The sequence below is a fragment of the Macrotis lagotis genome, chromosome X, assembly GCF_037893015.1.
Source record: "Macrotis lagotis isolate mMagLag1 chromosome X, bilby.v1.9.chrom.fasta, whole genome shotgun sequence".
In the NCBI taxonomy this organism is placed as follows: domain Eukaryota; kingdom Metazoa; phylum Chordata; class Mammalia; order Peramelemorphia; family Peramelidae; genus Macrotis; species Macrotis lagotis.
The window spans coordinates 76,294,447-76,312,105 of record NC_133666.1 but is presented as its reverse complement, the minus strand read 5'-3'; the positions used below and the strand labels follow the sequence as shown (position 1 = coordinate 76,312,105).

At 47.8% G+C, this 17,659-nt stretch overlaps 1 protein-coding gene across 1 annotated transcript in view; it reads left to right on the top strand.

Moving 5' to 3' along the window:
* Window positions 1–17,129, top strand: part of NALF2 (NALCN channel auxiliary factor 2) — a 32,193-nt gene extending 15,064 nt beyond the window's left edge. Inside the window, exons 4-5 of the mRNA XM_074208547.1 lie at window positions 16,426–16,597; window positions 16,780–17,129. Coding sequence (XP_074064648.1) covers window positions 16,426–16,597; window positions 16,780–17,129 — 522 coding nt within the window. The remainder of the gene's footprint in view (window positions 1–16,425; window positions 16,598–16,779) is intronic.
* Window positions 17,130–17,659: the final 530 nt, after the last annotated feature.

Genomic DNA, 17,659 nt, shown 5'->3' with positions numbered 1-17,659 from the left:
CTGAAGGATTGTCATGTAGGAGACATGGGCCCTTTTCTCGGTTTCAGAGGGCAGAACCTGGGCTTTGGGAGGAGCTACAAAGAAGTGAATTTCAGCTCCTTAATCCTAGAACTAGCCAAAATGGAATCAGCTACCCTGGGAGCTAGTGAATTGTCCCATGAATGGGGGTCTTCAAGCAGAGTCTGAATGACCCACTTGTCAGGAATTTTAGAGAGGATTCTGGCACAGATCAGAGATTGACTAGATGGCCAAATAAGAGAACCTGAGATAAAGTTCAGCTCCCAGAATTAAGTCCAGGGAGGATGGCACCTGATAGTGTAACTTAGTGGATAGAGTTTGGGGCCTAGAGGCAGGAAGACCTGAGCTGGAATTCCACTTCCTAACCATGCACTAAATCCCCTGAAAACTTCTAAGCCTCAGTTTTCTCTTCTCTCTAAGATGGGGACAAGAATGCCAGCAAGATTTACCCCACCAGGTGATGGCAAAAATCAGGTTTTCACACATAAAAGTCACTTTGAAAACTTGATATTGATATCTTTGTAGACTGTTATTATCAGTCAGTCAATAAACATTAAGTGCCTACTATGTGCTAAGTGCTGAAATAGTTCTTCTCCTCCTCCTCCTTCCCCCCCTCCTTCTCATTATTATTCTGATTCATATTACTATAACTACTACTATGTCAAAATCCTTGGGAGGAAGTGTGCTGCTTCAGTGTCTGAGAGGGGGAGTGGGAAGATAGGGAAGGGACCCAGAAGATCCAATGTCCTTCAGGGAATTTGAGGGGTCCAAGTATCCGAATGACTCTTGCTGATAACAGTCTGATGCTCTGGGTGCTGTCTCCATTTGGTGAGCCATGAAATACCACTGTACCATGGTTATTTCTCTTCTCTGCTGTATCTGAGGCCAGTGCAAAGATTCTACTCATTACCCCCTAAGTCTTGGTCTTCTCTCATCACTTGGGATGGAAGAATGTTGCAGCATGTAATAAAGAACCTGCTGAATGTAGTGGGAGAACTCCATTTGCATGGAAATAGAACAGAACTTGTTTTAGCCCTCATAGGAAATTCCATCTGAAACGTGTACTTTGTCCTCAGAGAAATTCAAGTGAGTTCATGTAGATTGCCCAAAGTGTTGCCCAATCATACACTCAAGAATCTCAAAGTTGGAAAAGACCTCAAAGACTGTCCTCACCTAATCAAATAAAGAGTCTCGTCTACACTGACCCTGAGCAGCAGCCATCCTCTTTTTGCTCAAAGACCTCCAATGACACTAATCTTCAAAGCAGCTGTCTCCAATTTGAGATAGCTTCCTTGGGTTTTCCTTTTCTTGAACTAATATTCACCTCCCTGTAGGGTCAAAATGAAGCTTCACCTCATTTCCACATGAAGAGTAGAATCATGCTTCCCCTAAGTCTTCTCTTCTCCAGACCAAACTTCATCTCCCCAGTTTTTCCCCTGATCCTCGGATGTCTGGTATCAAGTCCCCCTTTGGCCCTGGCTGTGCTCCAGTTTGTCCATCAATGCCCTTCCTAGAGATCCAACCCAGATCTCCATCTTTCCAGGGCAGAGGATGGTGAGATTATCACCCCTCTCCCTTGGGGCACTAGACTTCTGTCAATGTAGCCTAGTATAACTCCTCTGGATGTCATGTCATACCATTTACTCATATTGAACTTGCAGCCCCCACAACTCCCCACATCTTTTTTATGTGATTGGCTTCCTCTCTAGTTCTCCCCCATACTACACTTTTGAATTTGTGGAATTTTTTCCCTCAACCCATGTGTAAGACTTTACACTCATGCCTACTAATATTTAGCTAGTTCTTTCTGGCTTCTCCTCACCATTATAACTTGTCAAGGTTTGGGTTTTTGTTTTGTTTTTTGATTACCTTCCAATTTGTTACTCAATATATTAGGCTGCCTTTCCCCACTTCATTCATATGATAAATATCTATCTATCTATTTATCTATCTATCTATCTATCATCTAATCATTGATAAAAAATAGTCACTGGCAGGGCAGCTAGGTGGCTCAGTGGATAGAGCACCAGTCCTGGAATCAGGAGTCCCTGAGTTCAAATCCAGTCTCGGACACTTCATAATGACCTAGCTGTGTGGCCTTGGGCAAGCCACTTAACCCCACTACCTTGCAAAAACCTAAAAGAAAAATAGTCAATGGCTCTGAATAGGGCTAAGGCCATTAACAGATGATTCACTATTCTGTGGATATGACCTGTAGACCAGGTGGAATACCCTGTATTTCCATCTGGTCCTTAAGCCTTGAGAATCTCTATTGGATGCTTTGCTGAACAATAGATATACTGTGACTACCCTATTCTCCAGGCCTACTTGAGTAGGAATGCTTTTCAAAAATGGCAGTAAGGTTAAGTAGTATGATTTGTTCTAAGCGGTCACCAACCATCCTGTAGACTTGAGGCCTTGAGAGGCAAGTAGGGAAGTCATAAATGGACAAGGTAAAGCAAAAAGGTGTGGTACAGAGTTAGAAAGTCCACCAAACCAAGAAACAAGGGCCATGTCCTTGAGACCAATGGGCATTACTGCAAGTTTATACTCCAAATGAATTTCCTGGTGCCCTTGCTCTAAATACCCCCCCCAAGTCATAAAGGAACCAAAAAGGAACCAGGGGAGGTTTCCTATGCTTTGGAATGCCAGGAAGCATTGGACCAATCATAGGCCCGCCTCTTGAGAGGCTCACACTTGCCTGGCTCAGGTTACAGCAAGGTTTCATATGATCACAAAATTCTCTGCCATAGATATGGGGGCAGGATTGGTACACTAAAGAGAGGAAGCAAAATGTCCTGGAGCTCCCCCATTCAGGAAACTAATGCTATCAGAGCACTACCTGGTAAGTGTCCAGCAGGAATGCCCAACTTTAATCTGGGCCCTGGACAAGCTTCATCTTTTCTTTGGACAGAGTAATCTTTCACTCTGCATTCAACTACACATGCCAACAAGCATTTTAAATACCTACTATGTGCAAACACTGTGCACTAGAACAGAGACAGAAGTGAAGTAGTCCTTACCCTCAGGTAGATTACATTTTGCTGGGGAGAAACATTAACAAAGAGAAACAAATATCATGTGTATCTCCTACAATGCAGAGTCATTTCAGGGCTGAGCACTAAGACTGGGGGCAGGGCATGTCATGGTGGTCTTCAAGAGGAAATGGTGTCTCGGCTTAGCCTTGAATAAAGTTAGGGACTCCAATAGGCACTTGGGGTATGAGGGACAACCTGTCCAAGCTTACTGAGGTGGAAGATGAACCACTGAGAGTGGAAAAGAGCCAGTAGGTTTATTTGGCTGAAATAAAGTGTGTGAGAGGAAGTGATGTGTAGTAAGAGCCAGATTGCGAAGAGATTGAAATGCCCAATGGAGGGATTTGTATTTTGTCTTATGGGTCATTCTACAGAACCTGCAAGATTTCTTGGGCAGGGGAGTGACTTTATTTAACAAGATGCTTTGAGCAGTTTTGAAACAGATAGATGGAGAAGGACTAGGAAATCTGGAGTCCTATGAAGAGATTGTTGCATCAGGCCACAATAGGGTTGATAATGGTAAAAGCTGTGTGGGACCAATGTGCACTGTGGAAATGAATCAGTTCTCAGTCTGTAATGGTGGTCGGGTCTGAGCTTGGCTCATGAGCAGAGAAGGGTTATTTACTGATTCCTAAGGGCTCAGTGCTGATGCTTTGATCTCTCTCAAGGCTTTGATGTGACCTCCCCATATCACTTCCTCATTGCCTCCCTTCTCAGATCACCCTCGATGTCATAGCTGACCTGAATAGGGACTCAGGACCTGTTGCTTCATCATTTAGCTAGGCTCTCTCTACCAAACTAGACTGTCCAGCTGCTGCCTTCTAGGTTAAGGCCAGGTAGATCACCAGAGAATGGGAGGAACTGATTCTATGACAAGGGCTTGGGTTCTCTGGCTCTCCAGCTACCAAGGCCAGGCTTGAGATTTTTACTTCTTAGCTGAGAAACCTGAGAGCTGCTCCTTATTTTCTTACTATTTAAACAAATATTCATCATCTATTTGGTTTTGCTGGGTAGTGTATATAATCCTAGTTTCACCTAGACCTCAGAAGACTCCTTACCTCACATTGGCCATGGCTGACTCTTGCAGCACCAGAACTTTGATCCTGACTGTCCTTACCAGTAATGGAGATCAAATGGAGAAAGGACCCCGTGTGTGTGTGTGTGTGTGTGTGTGTGTGTGTGTGTGTGTGTATGTGTGTGTGTGTGTGTGTGCCTGTGGTGTGTGTTTGTGTCAGTGAGGGTGTGTGATGTGTGGAGGGGGGAGCTGTCCCTAGTGCTGACTTTGGCTCCTAAGCCTGAGGCTCTTTCAGAGGTGAACCCCTGGATGCCAAGCTCTTCTTAATCCTGTTTCATAAGGTATTTGACTACTGACCAAACATGATTGGGCTATTGCCCCTTCACTTTCCTCAAAGTTCATTCATTCATTCAGCAAGTATTGATTCAGTTGGGAGAGATATGATAGCAGTCATGCTCAAATAAGACATGTCTCTGCACTCAGGGAGTTTACAATTTATAGGGAACAAAGACACCCTCAGGGTATCTATGATACAGTGTTACAAAAGTGCATTGAAAAGATATAGTTGGGGTGGCTAGGTGGCACAGTGGATAGAGCACCAGCTCTGGAATCAGGACAACCTAAGTTCCAATCCCACCTCAGATACTTCATAATGACCTAGCTGTGTGACCTTGGGCAAGTAAGTCACTTAACCCCATTGCCTTGCCAAAAAAAAATAAATAAATAAAAGATATAGTCAAAACTCTTCTATGAGGTTAAAGGGGGAAGGTCATTATCACTAGCCTTCCAGAGGAGGGGAGTGGCATTTGAATTGGAGGAGCATAGAGGCTATAACAGGGCACATATGAGATTGTGAGAGGTCTTGAATGCCAGACAAAGGATTCTGAACTTTCCTTGGTAAGCAGTAAGGAGTTGCTTAAGATTGTTAATCATTAGGGTAACATTTATAAATGCTCCTGTGATCCTTCTCTACCTCTTGCTTGTGCCCTGGCATACAGTACTCCCTGCCTCATGTGTCCTGCTATAGGGAATGTGGCTTTTATTGAGCATCCACCACAGTGTTTCCCTTTGGTTAGATGCCCAACCCTCTGTATCAGACTTTTGGCCACACTTAAGTCTCTCATCCCTGGTCTTTGGGGCCTCCTCTTCCAGGTTTGACTGTAGCTGGCCCTAGGGTTTCCAGTCACACTTCTCTTTGCTGTCTGGGAGGAAGGGCCCCAAGAAGGGAGGGCAGACACTAACCTCAGTGGGAAAAGTCAACTCTGAACAGATCCATCACAGAGACTTGACTCTTTCTCCACTTGAAGTCTGACTCAATCTTTTTTTTTAACTCAACTTTTTCATTCTGCAGCCTTACCTCCCTGAGCCCTCCAATGCAGTAGGCAAATGGTCCCTTACCCACATCTCCATTGCTGCTTCCAGCTCATATGTGGTAGGAAGTTAGGGCTCTGTGGAAGCCCAATTGGGAGGGCACAGGTAGAGGAACATATAGCACTGCTACTGGGGAAGTGGTTGTTCTCACTATGGTGGGACCAAGAGTCACTGGCCACAGGTGGTAACACTTGCATTTTTGCTGGGCTACTTAAAGATCCATCCATTGCTGACCCCACTATGGTGAGAATGGCTACTATCTTCTAGCCATCTTCTGTATCTAAATCTCCTGTTAGTGTTATTAACCCCAGCCCAGACACCCTACCCCATTTCTTACTCCAGGACAGGGGTTGGGTTTTTCCTCTAAAGGGCTTTCTTAGCTTTTTAAAGGAAAGATGGAAAAGTCAAAAACACTGAGGGATGGGGGAGTAGGAGAATCACACTGAGAGGGGAAGGAAGGTTCAGGTACTGTCTTTTGTGCTCACCTTCTGGGACTGCTGCAGAGGCAGCTACAAGAAGGGACTCCTCAAAGATGACCCTGGAGTGTTTCTGGGTATTACTTTGAGGGATTTGAAGGCTGGACTGGGTTAGACTGGCTGGCTGTTTGAACACTTCAGACAACATGGAAGGAAACACCCATTATGGAATTATGGAATTTGAAGTCACCTTGGAAATGATCAGTTGCCACCAGGACTGGCAGTGAGGGTGAGGACAAAGAGAAGAGTTGGAAATTGCCTTGAAATTGAGCTCAGAGTTCTAGGAAACAGGTGAGGAAGGCCTAGGGGAGGGAAGGGGGGATGTGGCATGGCAAGGACAGGGATGAGTTAACAGGTCAGTTTGGTTAGAGAACTGAAAGGGTGTAATCAGCCTGGAAAGGTGAACTTTGGACAGGTAGATTGGGAGGGCCTTTCCATGGCCAGCTATAAAAGCTTTTGGGGCAGGGCAATGACATGGCCCACCCAACACTTCAGGCATAGCCCACTTCACAACTGTGTGGAGGATGAAATAAAGAAGGACTGGTAGCAGGGCTGTGTAGTCATATTGTTCAGTTGACCCCCACTGCCCACCAGAAGTTCAGATTGTGAGGAAGCAGATCTTGCAGTGAAAAAAGAGTAAGGTTTCAAGAAGTAGGCAGCAAAGTAGCAAGGAAACTACAGGCTCCTTGACTGGATAGGACTTAGCCTTTCCCAGAAATAGTACTCTTTCTTCTAACCTCCTGTCACAGTCATGAATAACTTTTGCCCCAAGTTCTGCCTATGAGTCTCAAGGCTAACAAGGTCATTGTTAGGTCTTGATGGAAGAATTATGGGTTCTGGAGAATAAGCTGATTAAATTAGGCCCTGCAAGTTCCTGTACCCTAAAGGAGTATCCACAAAGAAATAGTTTGGGTTCTGGCAGCCCATGGTGGGTGATGCCCATAGCCCAGAAACAAATCTTTTGTATTGGAAGTAGTGGCAGGTACTGACAGCCAGCTTGCTCCATGTATCACATTGTAGGTAGGAGGCTGATGAGCTAGGATGTGTCCACAGGAGGTAGACAGGCACAGGGAGGACACAGGAAGTCATGCTGTAGGAGAACAGTTGAAAGAACAGGAATGCTCTGCTTGAACAAATAATATAGAGCATGTAATAATCCAGAATCCTTTGTTTGGCATTGAGAAACCTAGCTCCCTCCTCCCTTTCCAGTCTTTTTACACCTTACTCCTCATCACATTCTCTTCCATCAAGTAATTCTAGTCTCCTATCTGTTCTACAAATCGGAGATTTTATCCCATTGACCCCAGGCCTTTTCTCTGGCTGTCCCCCCTGCCTGGAGTGTACTCTCTCTTCATACCAGCCTCCTGGCTTCCTTTAATTTCCACCTTAAATTCCCCCCTCCTACAGGAAGCCTTTCCCAGTCCTTGGAAATTCTAGTGTCTTCCTATCCTTATTTACAGCCTAGTTCTCCTGTATAAAGCTTATTTGTACATTATTTATTTGCTTAGAGTCCATTTATTTTAGGCTCTGAACTGCTTGAGAGCAGGGACTGTCTTTTGTCTCTTTTGGTAGCACTGTACCTGGCAAGTAGTGGACAGATCCTTAATCAATGTTGATTGACTAACTGAACAAGAGAAACTCAAGGGGATCACTGTCTTCCAATTTGGGAAGGATGGTCATATGAAAGAAGAATTTGATTGCTTTTGTTTTGCCCCAGAGTGCAGAACCTGGAGCAATGAAGAAATCCAACGTTCTTGTTTGGAGGGAAAGCTGTCCCAAAATAGAATGGATTGCCTTGAGAGGAAGTGAGCTCAAACTCCAATTATGGGTCAGGATCAGACTAGACTCTGGACATGAAAAGACTCTCAATGGTCCTTTTCCTCAAGGAGCTTCCATTCTCCTGGGGGGAAACAACATTAATCAGAAGATAGAAAATAGAGGCCAAGGCAGACCTCAAGTACTTTGGGAGGAAGGGAGGGAGGGTGAGGCATCCCCAAGAACCTTGAAGTCTCCAGTGGACCTGAGCTGATCCTTCACTGGAGGGTTAGAGATGAAAAGGGAGCACCTCCTAGGCATGGGGGCCACCTCTGAGTTGCCCTTCACTAGAGGTCTGCGGAAGAAGGTGGATGAGCCCTTGGCAGGTATGTGGTAGGAGGAATAGGTTGTATTCAATGGTGACTGAAGTTCCTGTTGGATCTAAAGTCCTGGGGAAAAGTCCCCTTCTGGTGGCTTTAACCAAAGATAGCTGGGAAGAAGTTTTGGGGGGTAGAAAGGAGGGATTCTCCTTCCATCCGTGCTTGTCTCAGAACATAGGGACTGAGGTGGAGCGGCACAGCAGGGAGGAGTGGGGGTAGGGCCAGGCTGCCTTCTCAGCTTTCTTTTGGGGCTAATTGATGTTTTTTCCAGTTACTCCCTGCTTTCCCACTTCCTGGTTCCCATAGCAACAGGGCTGTAGGAGCCAGGGCCTAGGCTGGACTGGGGAAGGAGCTCTGCAGAGAATGGACAGCTTAGACAACCCCCTTCCCCAATTACCACCTCCACTGTACCCGAATTGGGGTCAGGGCTCACCTCTGGGTGGCAAGGTCCCAGAGAACCTCTTCCTATCTTTCTCTCTCACTAAGGCAATGACAGATTCTGGGACTCCACAGAGAGGATCAGCTCCCCTACCTCATCCTCAGACCACCTGCCCTTAGCTGTCAGTATTCATAAGCAGCCAAACTCTTGCTCTCAGGGGGGACATAGAAATCACAGGCTGGGATTAGAAAGCCAAACAGAGATGGATTCAAATCTCAGGTCTGTCACTTACAGGTGTGTAACTTTGGGCAAGTCCCTTTCTCTCTTGGAGCCTCAGTCCCCCCCCCCCCCATAAAATGAGGGGTCTGGACTGGATAATATCTAAGTCCTATGATGACATCTGTCATTAGAGAATTTCAGGAGAGCAGACTGACTGACCATGTTCTTCCTGTACTGGGCCCACCTGCCAGTACCTCCCACAACCTAGCCTCTGTTTACCGTTTGGTACCAACTCACAGTGAAAGATCCCCTATGGTTGTCTAGAGCACTCAGCACCCCGTGTGTTAGAAAAAAAGAGGCCCTCAGGCAGCCTATACCCAATAGAGGACCAAGGTTGGGGTTGCCTCAGTGCTGGCAACTGAGAACTTTCCTTGTGATTGCTGAGTCTTCTTATAGGATCACAGACTTAAGGCCAAAAGGAACCTTGGAGGTCATCCCTCATCACAACTCCAAAGGGAGAGCTTCAAGGGACAGGGGTCTGGTGCACAGTCCAAAGATGGGGGATAAAATGAGCCCTAGGGTCGAAGAATTCAGAAAGCCAGAGTTCCAAAAACAGATTACAGAGATGCTGGATCTTCTCAATGTAAGGAGGGAAGGAAGTTCATCTTGAACTTGTTGGGTTCCCTTCTGGAAAATTTCTGGGGGGACATAGGCAAGAGGTGGTCAGGATGGGCATCACTGGGAGGAGACTCCACCTTGAGGAGTTCCCAGAGTTAGGGGGTATTGACCAGAGAGAAACAATTCTGCCTTGGGGGAGAGCTAACCCTAATTCTACTCTGTAACATCCCCTCAAGGAAAGACTTGAAGCCAGTTCTCTTGGGTCCAGCCCATTCATTTTACAGCTAAGAAAACTGAGGCTGATGGAGGAGGGACTGGGCCAAGTCCTTGGATGCCCCAATCTCTTTTCTCCTCTTGGGGGAGGTAAGCCCACCTGGCTCATTCTAGTAAGGACTCAGCCCTAGGCTCACAACTGCCAGCAGGACTCGTAGCAGGAGAGAAGGGTCAAGAAGAGTTGGCAGCTGTGGTGGTGTAAGAGGCAGCGGTGATGGTGTTAGAAGCGGTGGTGATGGCAGGGGCAACAGTGATGTTAGGGACAGCAATGATGATGAGGGCAGCAGACATGGGGGGCACTGGTGGTGGCAGCAGGCTGGGGAACTGGAGCAGCTCCCAGCTCAGAGGCAGCCTACTTCTTTCAATCCCCTCATTAGCTCCTTGCCTGTTCCTGCTTCTCCACCCACAGGCCTGGTGTCCTCCCCAGGCAATCTGCTCACCCAGCCCATTGCCATGGAAACCAAGGACAGGGTGGGGGAAAGATTCTGGGAGAGAGGAGGGAGGGTCGACTAATTAAGGAGAAAGACTGTATTCTTCTGCAGGCCACCACTAACCCCCACCCCCACCCCCTGCCCTTGCCCATTAGCAGATGAACAAGTAATTAGACTTAATTGCAGCTGCCAGGGGAGGGAAGGGGAACTGAGTCCCTCTGCAGGGGCATCTCAGCTGGAGATCTGGCAAGGACAGGCCTGAACTCCAGGAAACTGGGTGGGGGGAGACCAGAAGAGTCCCTAAGCCCCAGGAATGAGTCTGGAGCTCTATTTTGGGGCCAAGGGGCCTCTGGAAAATCAGAAGGGCACCCAGAGAGGTCCTAACTATGCAGGATTCAACTGGACATTCTCCACAAGTGGGCATGCAGCCTTGGAGAGCTCCAGTGACAGAGGGCTCATCACCTCCTGAGGAAGTTATTCCCTCATCACAACTCCAAAGGGAGAGCTTCAAGGGACAGGGGTCTGGTGCACAGTCCAAAGACAGGGGATAAAATGAGCCCTAGGGTCAAAGAATTCAGAAAGCCAGAGTTCCAAAAACAGATTACAGAGATGCTGGATCTTCTCAATGTAAGGAGGGAAGGAAGTTCATCTTGAACTTGTTGGGTTCCCTTCTGGAAAATTTCTGTGGGGACATAGGCAAGAGGTGGCCAGGATGGGCATCACTGGGAGGAGACTCCACCTTGAGGAGTTCCCAGAGTTAGGGGGTATTGACCAGAGAGAAACAATTCTGCCTTGGGCGGGTGGCGGGGGGGGGGGGGGGGGGGAGACTAACCCTAATTCTGCTCTGTAACATCCCCTCAAGGAAAGACTTGAAGCCAGTTCTCCAGCCCTGATGTCTTCTCTTTTCCAGTCTATTCCCAGTTCATTTAACCTTGGAACAAGGAGACAGTGTGGCCTTTATCTAGTTTGACCTAGACTTATGTTCCTAAAATGAGCCAATAAACAACCTGTGGATGGAAGATGATGCAAGGGATAAGAGTTTTGGCTCTTGATCAGTCACTTTCAAACTAAAAACAAGGATATGGGCCCAAACTCTCTAACAAGGTCAACCCATCCACAACAAAAATGATATGAAGCAGTGATTTCTATCCACTAAGGGGAGGAAGGAACCTTGCTTTGGGTGGGTTTTGTACCTTCATAGTTAGCAAGACCTTGGCAAAAGGAAGTTTTTCTCACTTCAAATCAACCCTTCCAAAATTCCAACGAATGCCAAGCCTAGGGAAAGAGGAATCCAAATCCAAAAGCTAATCCCAAGCAAGAGTTTGAAAAATAATGAAGGGTATTCACACTGACCTCATGACAAATCATTACTCTTTTTAGTGAGGAATAAAAGTGGACTTTAAAATGTTATTTCTTTACCTCACCCAAGTTTGATTATATACACAATATGCTGGGACAACAGGACATGGATATAATCGATAAAGAAAAATATATATATAGGGATGTGTTCAAACTTTGTTTTATGGATCAGAGTGTGTGACTCCCTAAAGCCTGGAGATCATTGAATCCCCAGTAAGTTCTCCATTTTCCCTGTCCTAGGTTAACTGTCAGCCAATTCCAAAGCTTCGATTCAGATTCTTATAGTACCTGACTACTTTCCCCTCCCCCTTCTAAAGGATAAGGCCAACAGAAAAGAAAAATAGGTAGAATGAACATTTGAAATTCTGTATCACAAGCTTCTCTTAGCAGCCGTTCCTTTCCCCCCTCCTCACATCCCCCACCCACCCACTGCCCCCCACCATCACAGCCAACATCACACCAGTCTAAGTCTAGATGAGGCACTATGGCTCCTACTTAGCCTCCAACGACTTCAGCTCCCTCAAGATGCAGGTACCTAAGTGGTGGAAAATCTCTTCTTCCCTCTGCCTTCTTGCTGAGCTTGATACCCCAGTCTGTATCTCTGCCAGCTCCCTTGGCATTGGGCAAGAGGGAAGGTGGGCTGGATTCTTCAGCCTGGTTAAATGCCAGGCTCCTCTGGTCTAGTGGCATGAGGGAAATGATAGGTCAACTGTCCTTTGCCCTGTTCAGCTAGCATCTGGGTCTTCCTAATAGAATTGGTAATTCCCTGAGGACTGGGATGGTTGCATTTTGGTCATTGTACCCCAAATACCTAGCAGCTACTCTCTAAATTGGGGCTTAGAAGGTTTACAAATGAGCCAAAGGAAGAGAGGAGTGAGCACTTCAAATTCTTAAGGAAAAATTGGAAAGGAAATAGCTAACTTGGAATGAATAGTGGCTGGAAAAGTTTAGTAAAGCAATATATACCCTGAGTCTTGCAATTTTCCCCCTAATCTTACTTCCCTCCCTCCACTCCCCACAGAAGGCAGTCTGATAGTCTTGACATGGTTTCCATGGTATATATTGATCCAAATTGAATGTGATGAGAGAGAAATCATATCCTTAAGGAAGAAACATAAAGTACAAGAGATAGCGAGATCAGACAATAAGATAGCAGGTTTTTTTCCCCTAAATTGTCTTTGTTCAAACTCCACAGTTCCTTCCCTGGATACAGATGGTATTCTCCATTGCAGACAGCCCCAAATTGTCCCGGATTTTTGCACTGATGGAATGAGCAAGTCCATCAGAGTTGATCCTCACCCCCATGTTGCTGGTAGGGTGTACAGTGTTTTCTGGTTCTGCTCATCTCGCTCAGCATCAGTTCATGCAAATCCCTCTGAGTTTCCCTGAATTTCTGTCCCTCCTGGTTTCTAATAGAACAATAGTGTTCCATAATGTACATATACCATAGTTAACGCAATATATTCCCTGAAAGGAGGAATGGAGAAGAAATAGAACAACAAGGAATGTTGGAATCAGAGAAAAGATGACCAAATTGGGAGAAAAATCTGAGACAAAACCAACTGAGCTGGGAAACCCAGTGTAAAGAGATGCTTGCAAAATCATTGGGAGAACTGGCACCACTGGACTCTGCCCAAGAAACTTGGGAATGTTTAACCTGGAAAAGAGAAGACTTGGGGGAGGGGGTCAAGACATGCTGTCTTTCTTTAGTGAAAACAAAAAAGGACTTAAATGTTTGTGGTGGTTTATGAATTGCTAAGTTCTTTGCTCCCTGTGAGGCAGGGAGTGCCAGCATCCTCACCATTTAGAGAATTTCAAGTGTTTGGAGGCCAGCACCAGGAGTAAATGGACTGATTCAGAGCCTTAATTAGCTGAGCTATTCCGAAGTGGAATGAACTGTTTGGGAAGAGGATGATTTCTCCATCACCGGAGATTACTAAGGAGAAAGTGGGTGGCGATCATAAGATGGAGTAGCCAAGTGGTACAGTGGCTAGAGCTCTGGGCCTGGAGTAGAGGATACTGGAGTTCAAATCCAGCCTCAGACATTGACTAGCTTGTGACCTTGGGCAAGTCAGTTAAACTCTGTCTGCATCAGTTTCCCCAACTGTAAAATGAAGCTAATGAGATCACCGACTTCCAGGGTTGTGGTGAGGATCTCATGAGATATTATCTGGAAAATCCAGGGACCACGCCTGGCCCATAGTAGATACTACAGAAATACTATGAGGATGATAATTCTTAGGCAGCTGTAGTGGGTGGGGTAGGGTGTTTGTGTGTGCTAGAGACTAACCGGGGGCTGTCATACTGGGGCCTCCCATCATTTCCCACCTCGATTCCTGGGTTCCCAAAGACTTCATTCCAGTTCCCAAAAGGCCACAGGAGGGCTCTCTTTCCCCTTCTATCCCTGCCCCCCAGGCATGGGGTTGCTTTCAAGTTCAACCCCTTAGTTAAGAAGTACCAGGAAAAGGGATGCAGAGGTAAGGGCTGCTGGGGGCAAGAACCAAGCAGAGGATAAAAATGGTAATTTCCTAGAGTATCAAGCTTTCCCAGGGCCCGGGCCTACCAACCATTTTACCAACCTTCCTCTTATTTCATTAACAGCTAACATCTGGGTAAAGTTGGCTCTCTAGACTAAGACCAACCCGGAAGTTGGTCCTGATGTCAAGCAGGAACCTGCCTCTTTCATCTATTTCTCCCAGTTCTGCCAATCTTAGTCATTTGACAATCCTGGAAATAGCTGGTCAATAATCCCATCCTTTCCCTGGCACTACTTCTCCTTCTCTTCATCCAGCTGCTTCAAAAAGTTTTCATCTGCCATTGTCTTAAGGTCCTTCACCAGTCTAGTCACTTCCCTGTCCATTCTCTCAATTTCCAATGTCCTTTCTTAGGTATGGCATCTGCCTAGATCTGACCATATTACATCTAGACATCAGTTCTCTGTTCATGCACTTGAAGATTCCTTCTGATTTCTTGACTGCCAGATCATAAAGGTGATTCATATTTTGGTCCACTAAAACCTCCAGATCCTCCTCAGTCCAACCCTGCCCCCACTTATCTTGTACTTCCATCTGGACACAACTAGATGGTGCAGTAGACAGTCCCACCCCTGGAGTCAGGAAGACCTCAAACACTTTTCCAGCTGTGTGACCCCAAAGCAACTCACTTGCCCTTTCTTTGTATCAGTTTGGCAATAGTAAGAACACCTGTCTTGAAGGGTTATTGTGAGGATCCAACAAGATAGTATTTGTAAAAAGTACTTAACACAATGAGCTTGGTGCATCTTAAACTTCCTTCCTGCTTCTGAACATTGGTCAGTTATCCCCTAAGCCACAAATCACTTTCCCTCTTATCCTTTAGGGGTCCTACAAATGGATAGTATGATAATATTCCTTTCTATAGTATGGTTCCCATTTTACAGCTATGGCAATCAATGCTCAGCAAGGTTCAGAGATCTACTTAGCATGACACAGCTAATGACAGAAGCAGGGCTTTTCTGCCTCTGGGTCCAATGATCTGTCCAGGTCTCTTTACTAGTTCAACCCGGTGCTGAGCCACAATGCTAGGTCTTCCATTTTTTCAGCTTGGAAGCCAACATTGTTTGGGCTTTAGGGGAATCTTTTCCTCTATGGGCTTCAGGTTGACTGACTGCCTCTGTTGTATACTCCTAGCATCATGGTGTTTCAGAGAATCCTGAGTCCTAGAGAAAAACTGGCTCTACTTTTGGCCTCCATTTGCTTGCCTTTCATTGATTCTTCAGCTTCCAACCTTATCATTTTACTGAAACTGCTCCCTAAAGGTACCAGGGAGTTGATATTCCTCTTTGACCACTCTGCAGCCTTAGACTGCTCTCTCCTCTCCAGCTTGGCCACATTAGTGCTCCCTTTCTCCTGATTCTCTTCTTACCTTTCTAACTGACCCTTCTTAATCTCCTTTGTTTCCAGCAAAAAGTCACACCTCCACCCCACCCCACCCCCAACTGTGGACATATTTCAGAACTTGGTCCTGGGCCCTCTTCGGGAGGGGGGGACAGGGTTGGGCAGGAGGGTGATAGTGAATTTGATACAGCTAGGTATAGCTCCATAGTCTCCCTTGGTGTGTCCTGAAGATTCTCCCTTTTCTCGATTTCCACTACTTCAGGGGGCATTGAGCTCCTCAAGGTGGAAGCTGTGGGACCTGAGCCCTTGCTTCCCAGGCGGTGGAGCCCCTCCTTTCTCTGGCTTTCTTTCCTCATCCTCACCTCTTTTCCTCTTTGCTTTCCAGGGTTCCCTGACTCTGCCTTTCTGGCTGGGAGAGTGCATTATTTCCTTGGGGTGCTAGGTGGTCTTGGGGTGACATACCAAGGTCTCAGTTTATGGCACTGGAGATGCATCCTCCCCAGACTCTCAGCCACTCTACCTAAGTGCCTACTTGGTGCCAGGTACTGGCCTAGACACCAGGATTGCAAAGACAACAAGTCAGAAAAGAAGGGCTGACCCCAAGGAACTGCTACTCTCCTGGGGAATGTCCCTGGAGCATTTCCAGGCTATTATAGTGGGGTTTCTGGCTCCCTAAGTGGGGGGGGGTCTAGGATTGTCAGGTGCTATCTCTGCCACTAACTAGCCAGGTGACCTTGGGCAAATTGGGGAACCTGAATCTCCTTGGAAGCAAATATTCTCTAAGGTTGGAGATTTGGAGCTGGAAAGCATTATAAGGAAACAGGATGAGAGGTGAAGTAGCTTGCCCAAGGTCACCTAGCTTCCAGCTCTAACAGCCTTTGTTCTATGTTCCAAGGTTCTTCTCAGCCCTGCTATGTTATGCTTCTACAAGGCGTTATCTTCTGAATGAGAGAAAGAAGGACTCAGGGTGCAGCAGAGTGGTCCCTGGCCTTCCCCTCCCCCATTTCCTGTTGCAACTGGGAGGCTCCATGGAGCTTGGGGGGGGGCAGCTCCAGGGTGACACTGTCTCCTGAGGGTTGCAGGCTCAGGCTGGGGAGGAGCAGCCCCAGGGTGAGGGGGTAGACTCAGACTGGGGGTGGGGCAGCTCCAAGGTGACACTGTCTCCTCTGGGAGGGGGGGCAGGCTCAGCCCCTAGGGTCACATTGTTTCCTCTCTCCCCAGGCTGTCTACAAGGCCTGGCTGTGTTCTGAATACTTCAATGTGAGCCAACAGAACTGCCATCCCAGGGTGCCATGCAAACAATACTGCCTGGAGGTGCAGACCAGGTGCCCCTTTGTGCTCCCCGACAATGATGAGCTGATCTATGGAGGCCTCCCTGGCTTCATCTGTGCAGGTCAGGGGGGAGGGGCAGGGAGGGTGCCAGCTAGAGTGGGGGCGGGGAGGGCAGGGTTGGGAGGGCCATTCTGGGAGTGGGAACCCCGGGGGGGGGCCCAATCTCCCACAGTATCTGAACTAAGGGCAGAGGCCAGGGTGCCTCAGCTGCCAAGCCCAAGTTGCCCACTTGTCTGTTGGCAGGGGTGATGGAGAGCCCGCGGGGTCCCGAGGAGGCCGAGTGCTGTGAGGTGGACTTGAAGCCCTGTGGCTCCCTGGGGGGCAGCAAGGGCTCCTCCTGGGGGGAGCAAGCCTTTCCTGAGCCCTCCCAGCACCAGCAGCTGCCCCCCTCCCACTACCACCTGCTGGCCCCCTCCACGCTGCTGCTGCCTGCCTCAGGGGGCTCCTGCCTCAGCCCCAGCAGGATCCGCCTGTGTTTCCTTGTGCTCATGCTCCTGCACACCGTGGCCACCTTCTCCAGCAGCCAGAGTGCAGGGGGCTTGGGCCTAGAGGTGCTGCCTGCCCTGGAAGAGGGTGTGCCCAGAGAAGAATGAGCTCCCAGGGAGGAGGGAGGGAGGGAGGGAGGAAGAAGACTGCACCTCCAGCCGCCACACACCACCACCGCTGCTGCCGCCACTGCTACTGCTGCCACCTGGCCTGCTAAGGGCCCTCCCCCCAGGGGAGGTGCGGGCCCAGGTGGAGGGGGGAAGGAAGGGGACACCCCCTTACCCTACTCTAGAACCCAAGAGCAGCTGCCAGCACCCTACCCTGAGACCAAGCCAAAAAATGGGCAAGAAAGGCCTGGGGGAACAGTTACCCAGCCCAGAGACCTGTCCCCAGGAGCAAGCTGCTCCCCTAGTCCCACTCTAGGCCTACAGCTAGTTGGTGAGGGGACCAAGGAGAGTAGGCGTTCCCCTCCCATATTTTTCTTGCTACCAGAAGATCTGGATTTCCTGCACCCCCCCTCCCCCAAGCCCCAAACTTCTAGGAGTTAACTTGCAATGTCCTCCCACTGCCTTAGCTGAGAAGGAACAAGGAGGAGAGAGTGTGCAGGAAGGGAGGGAAGGATTAGAGGGAGTCACTT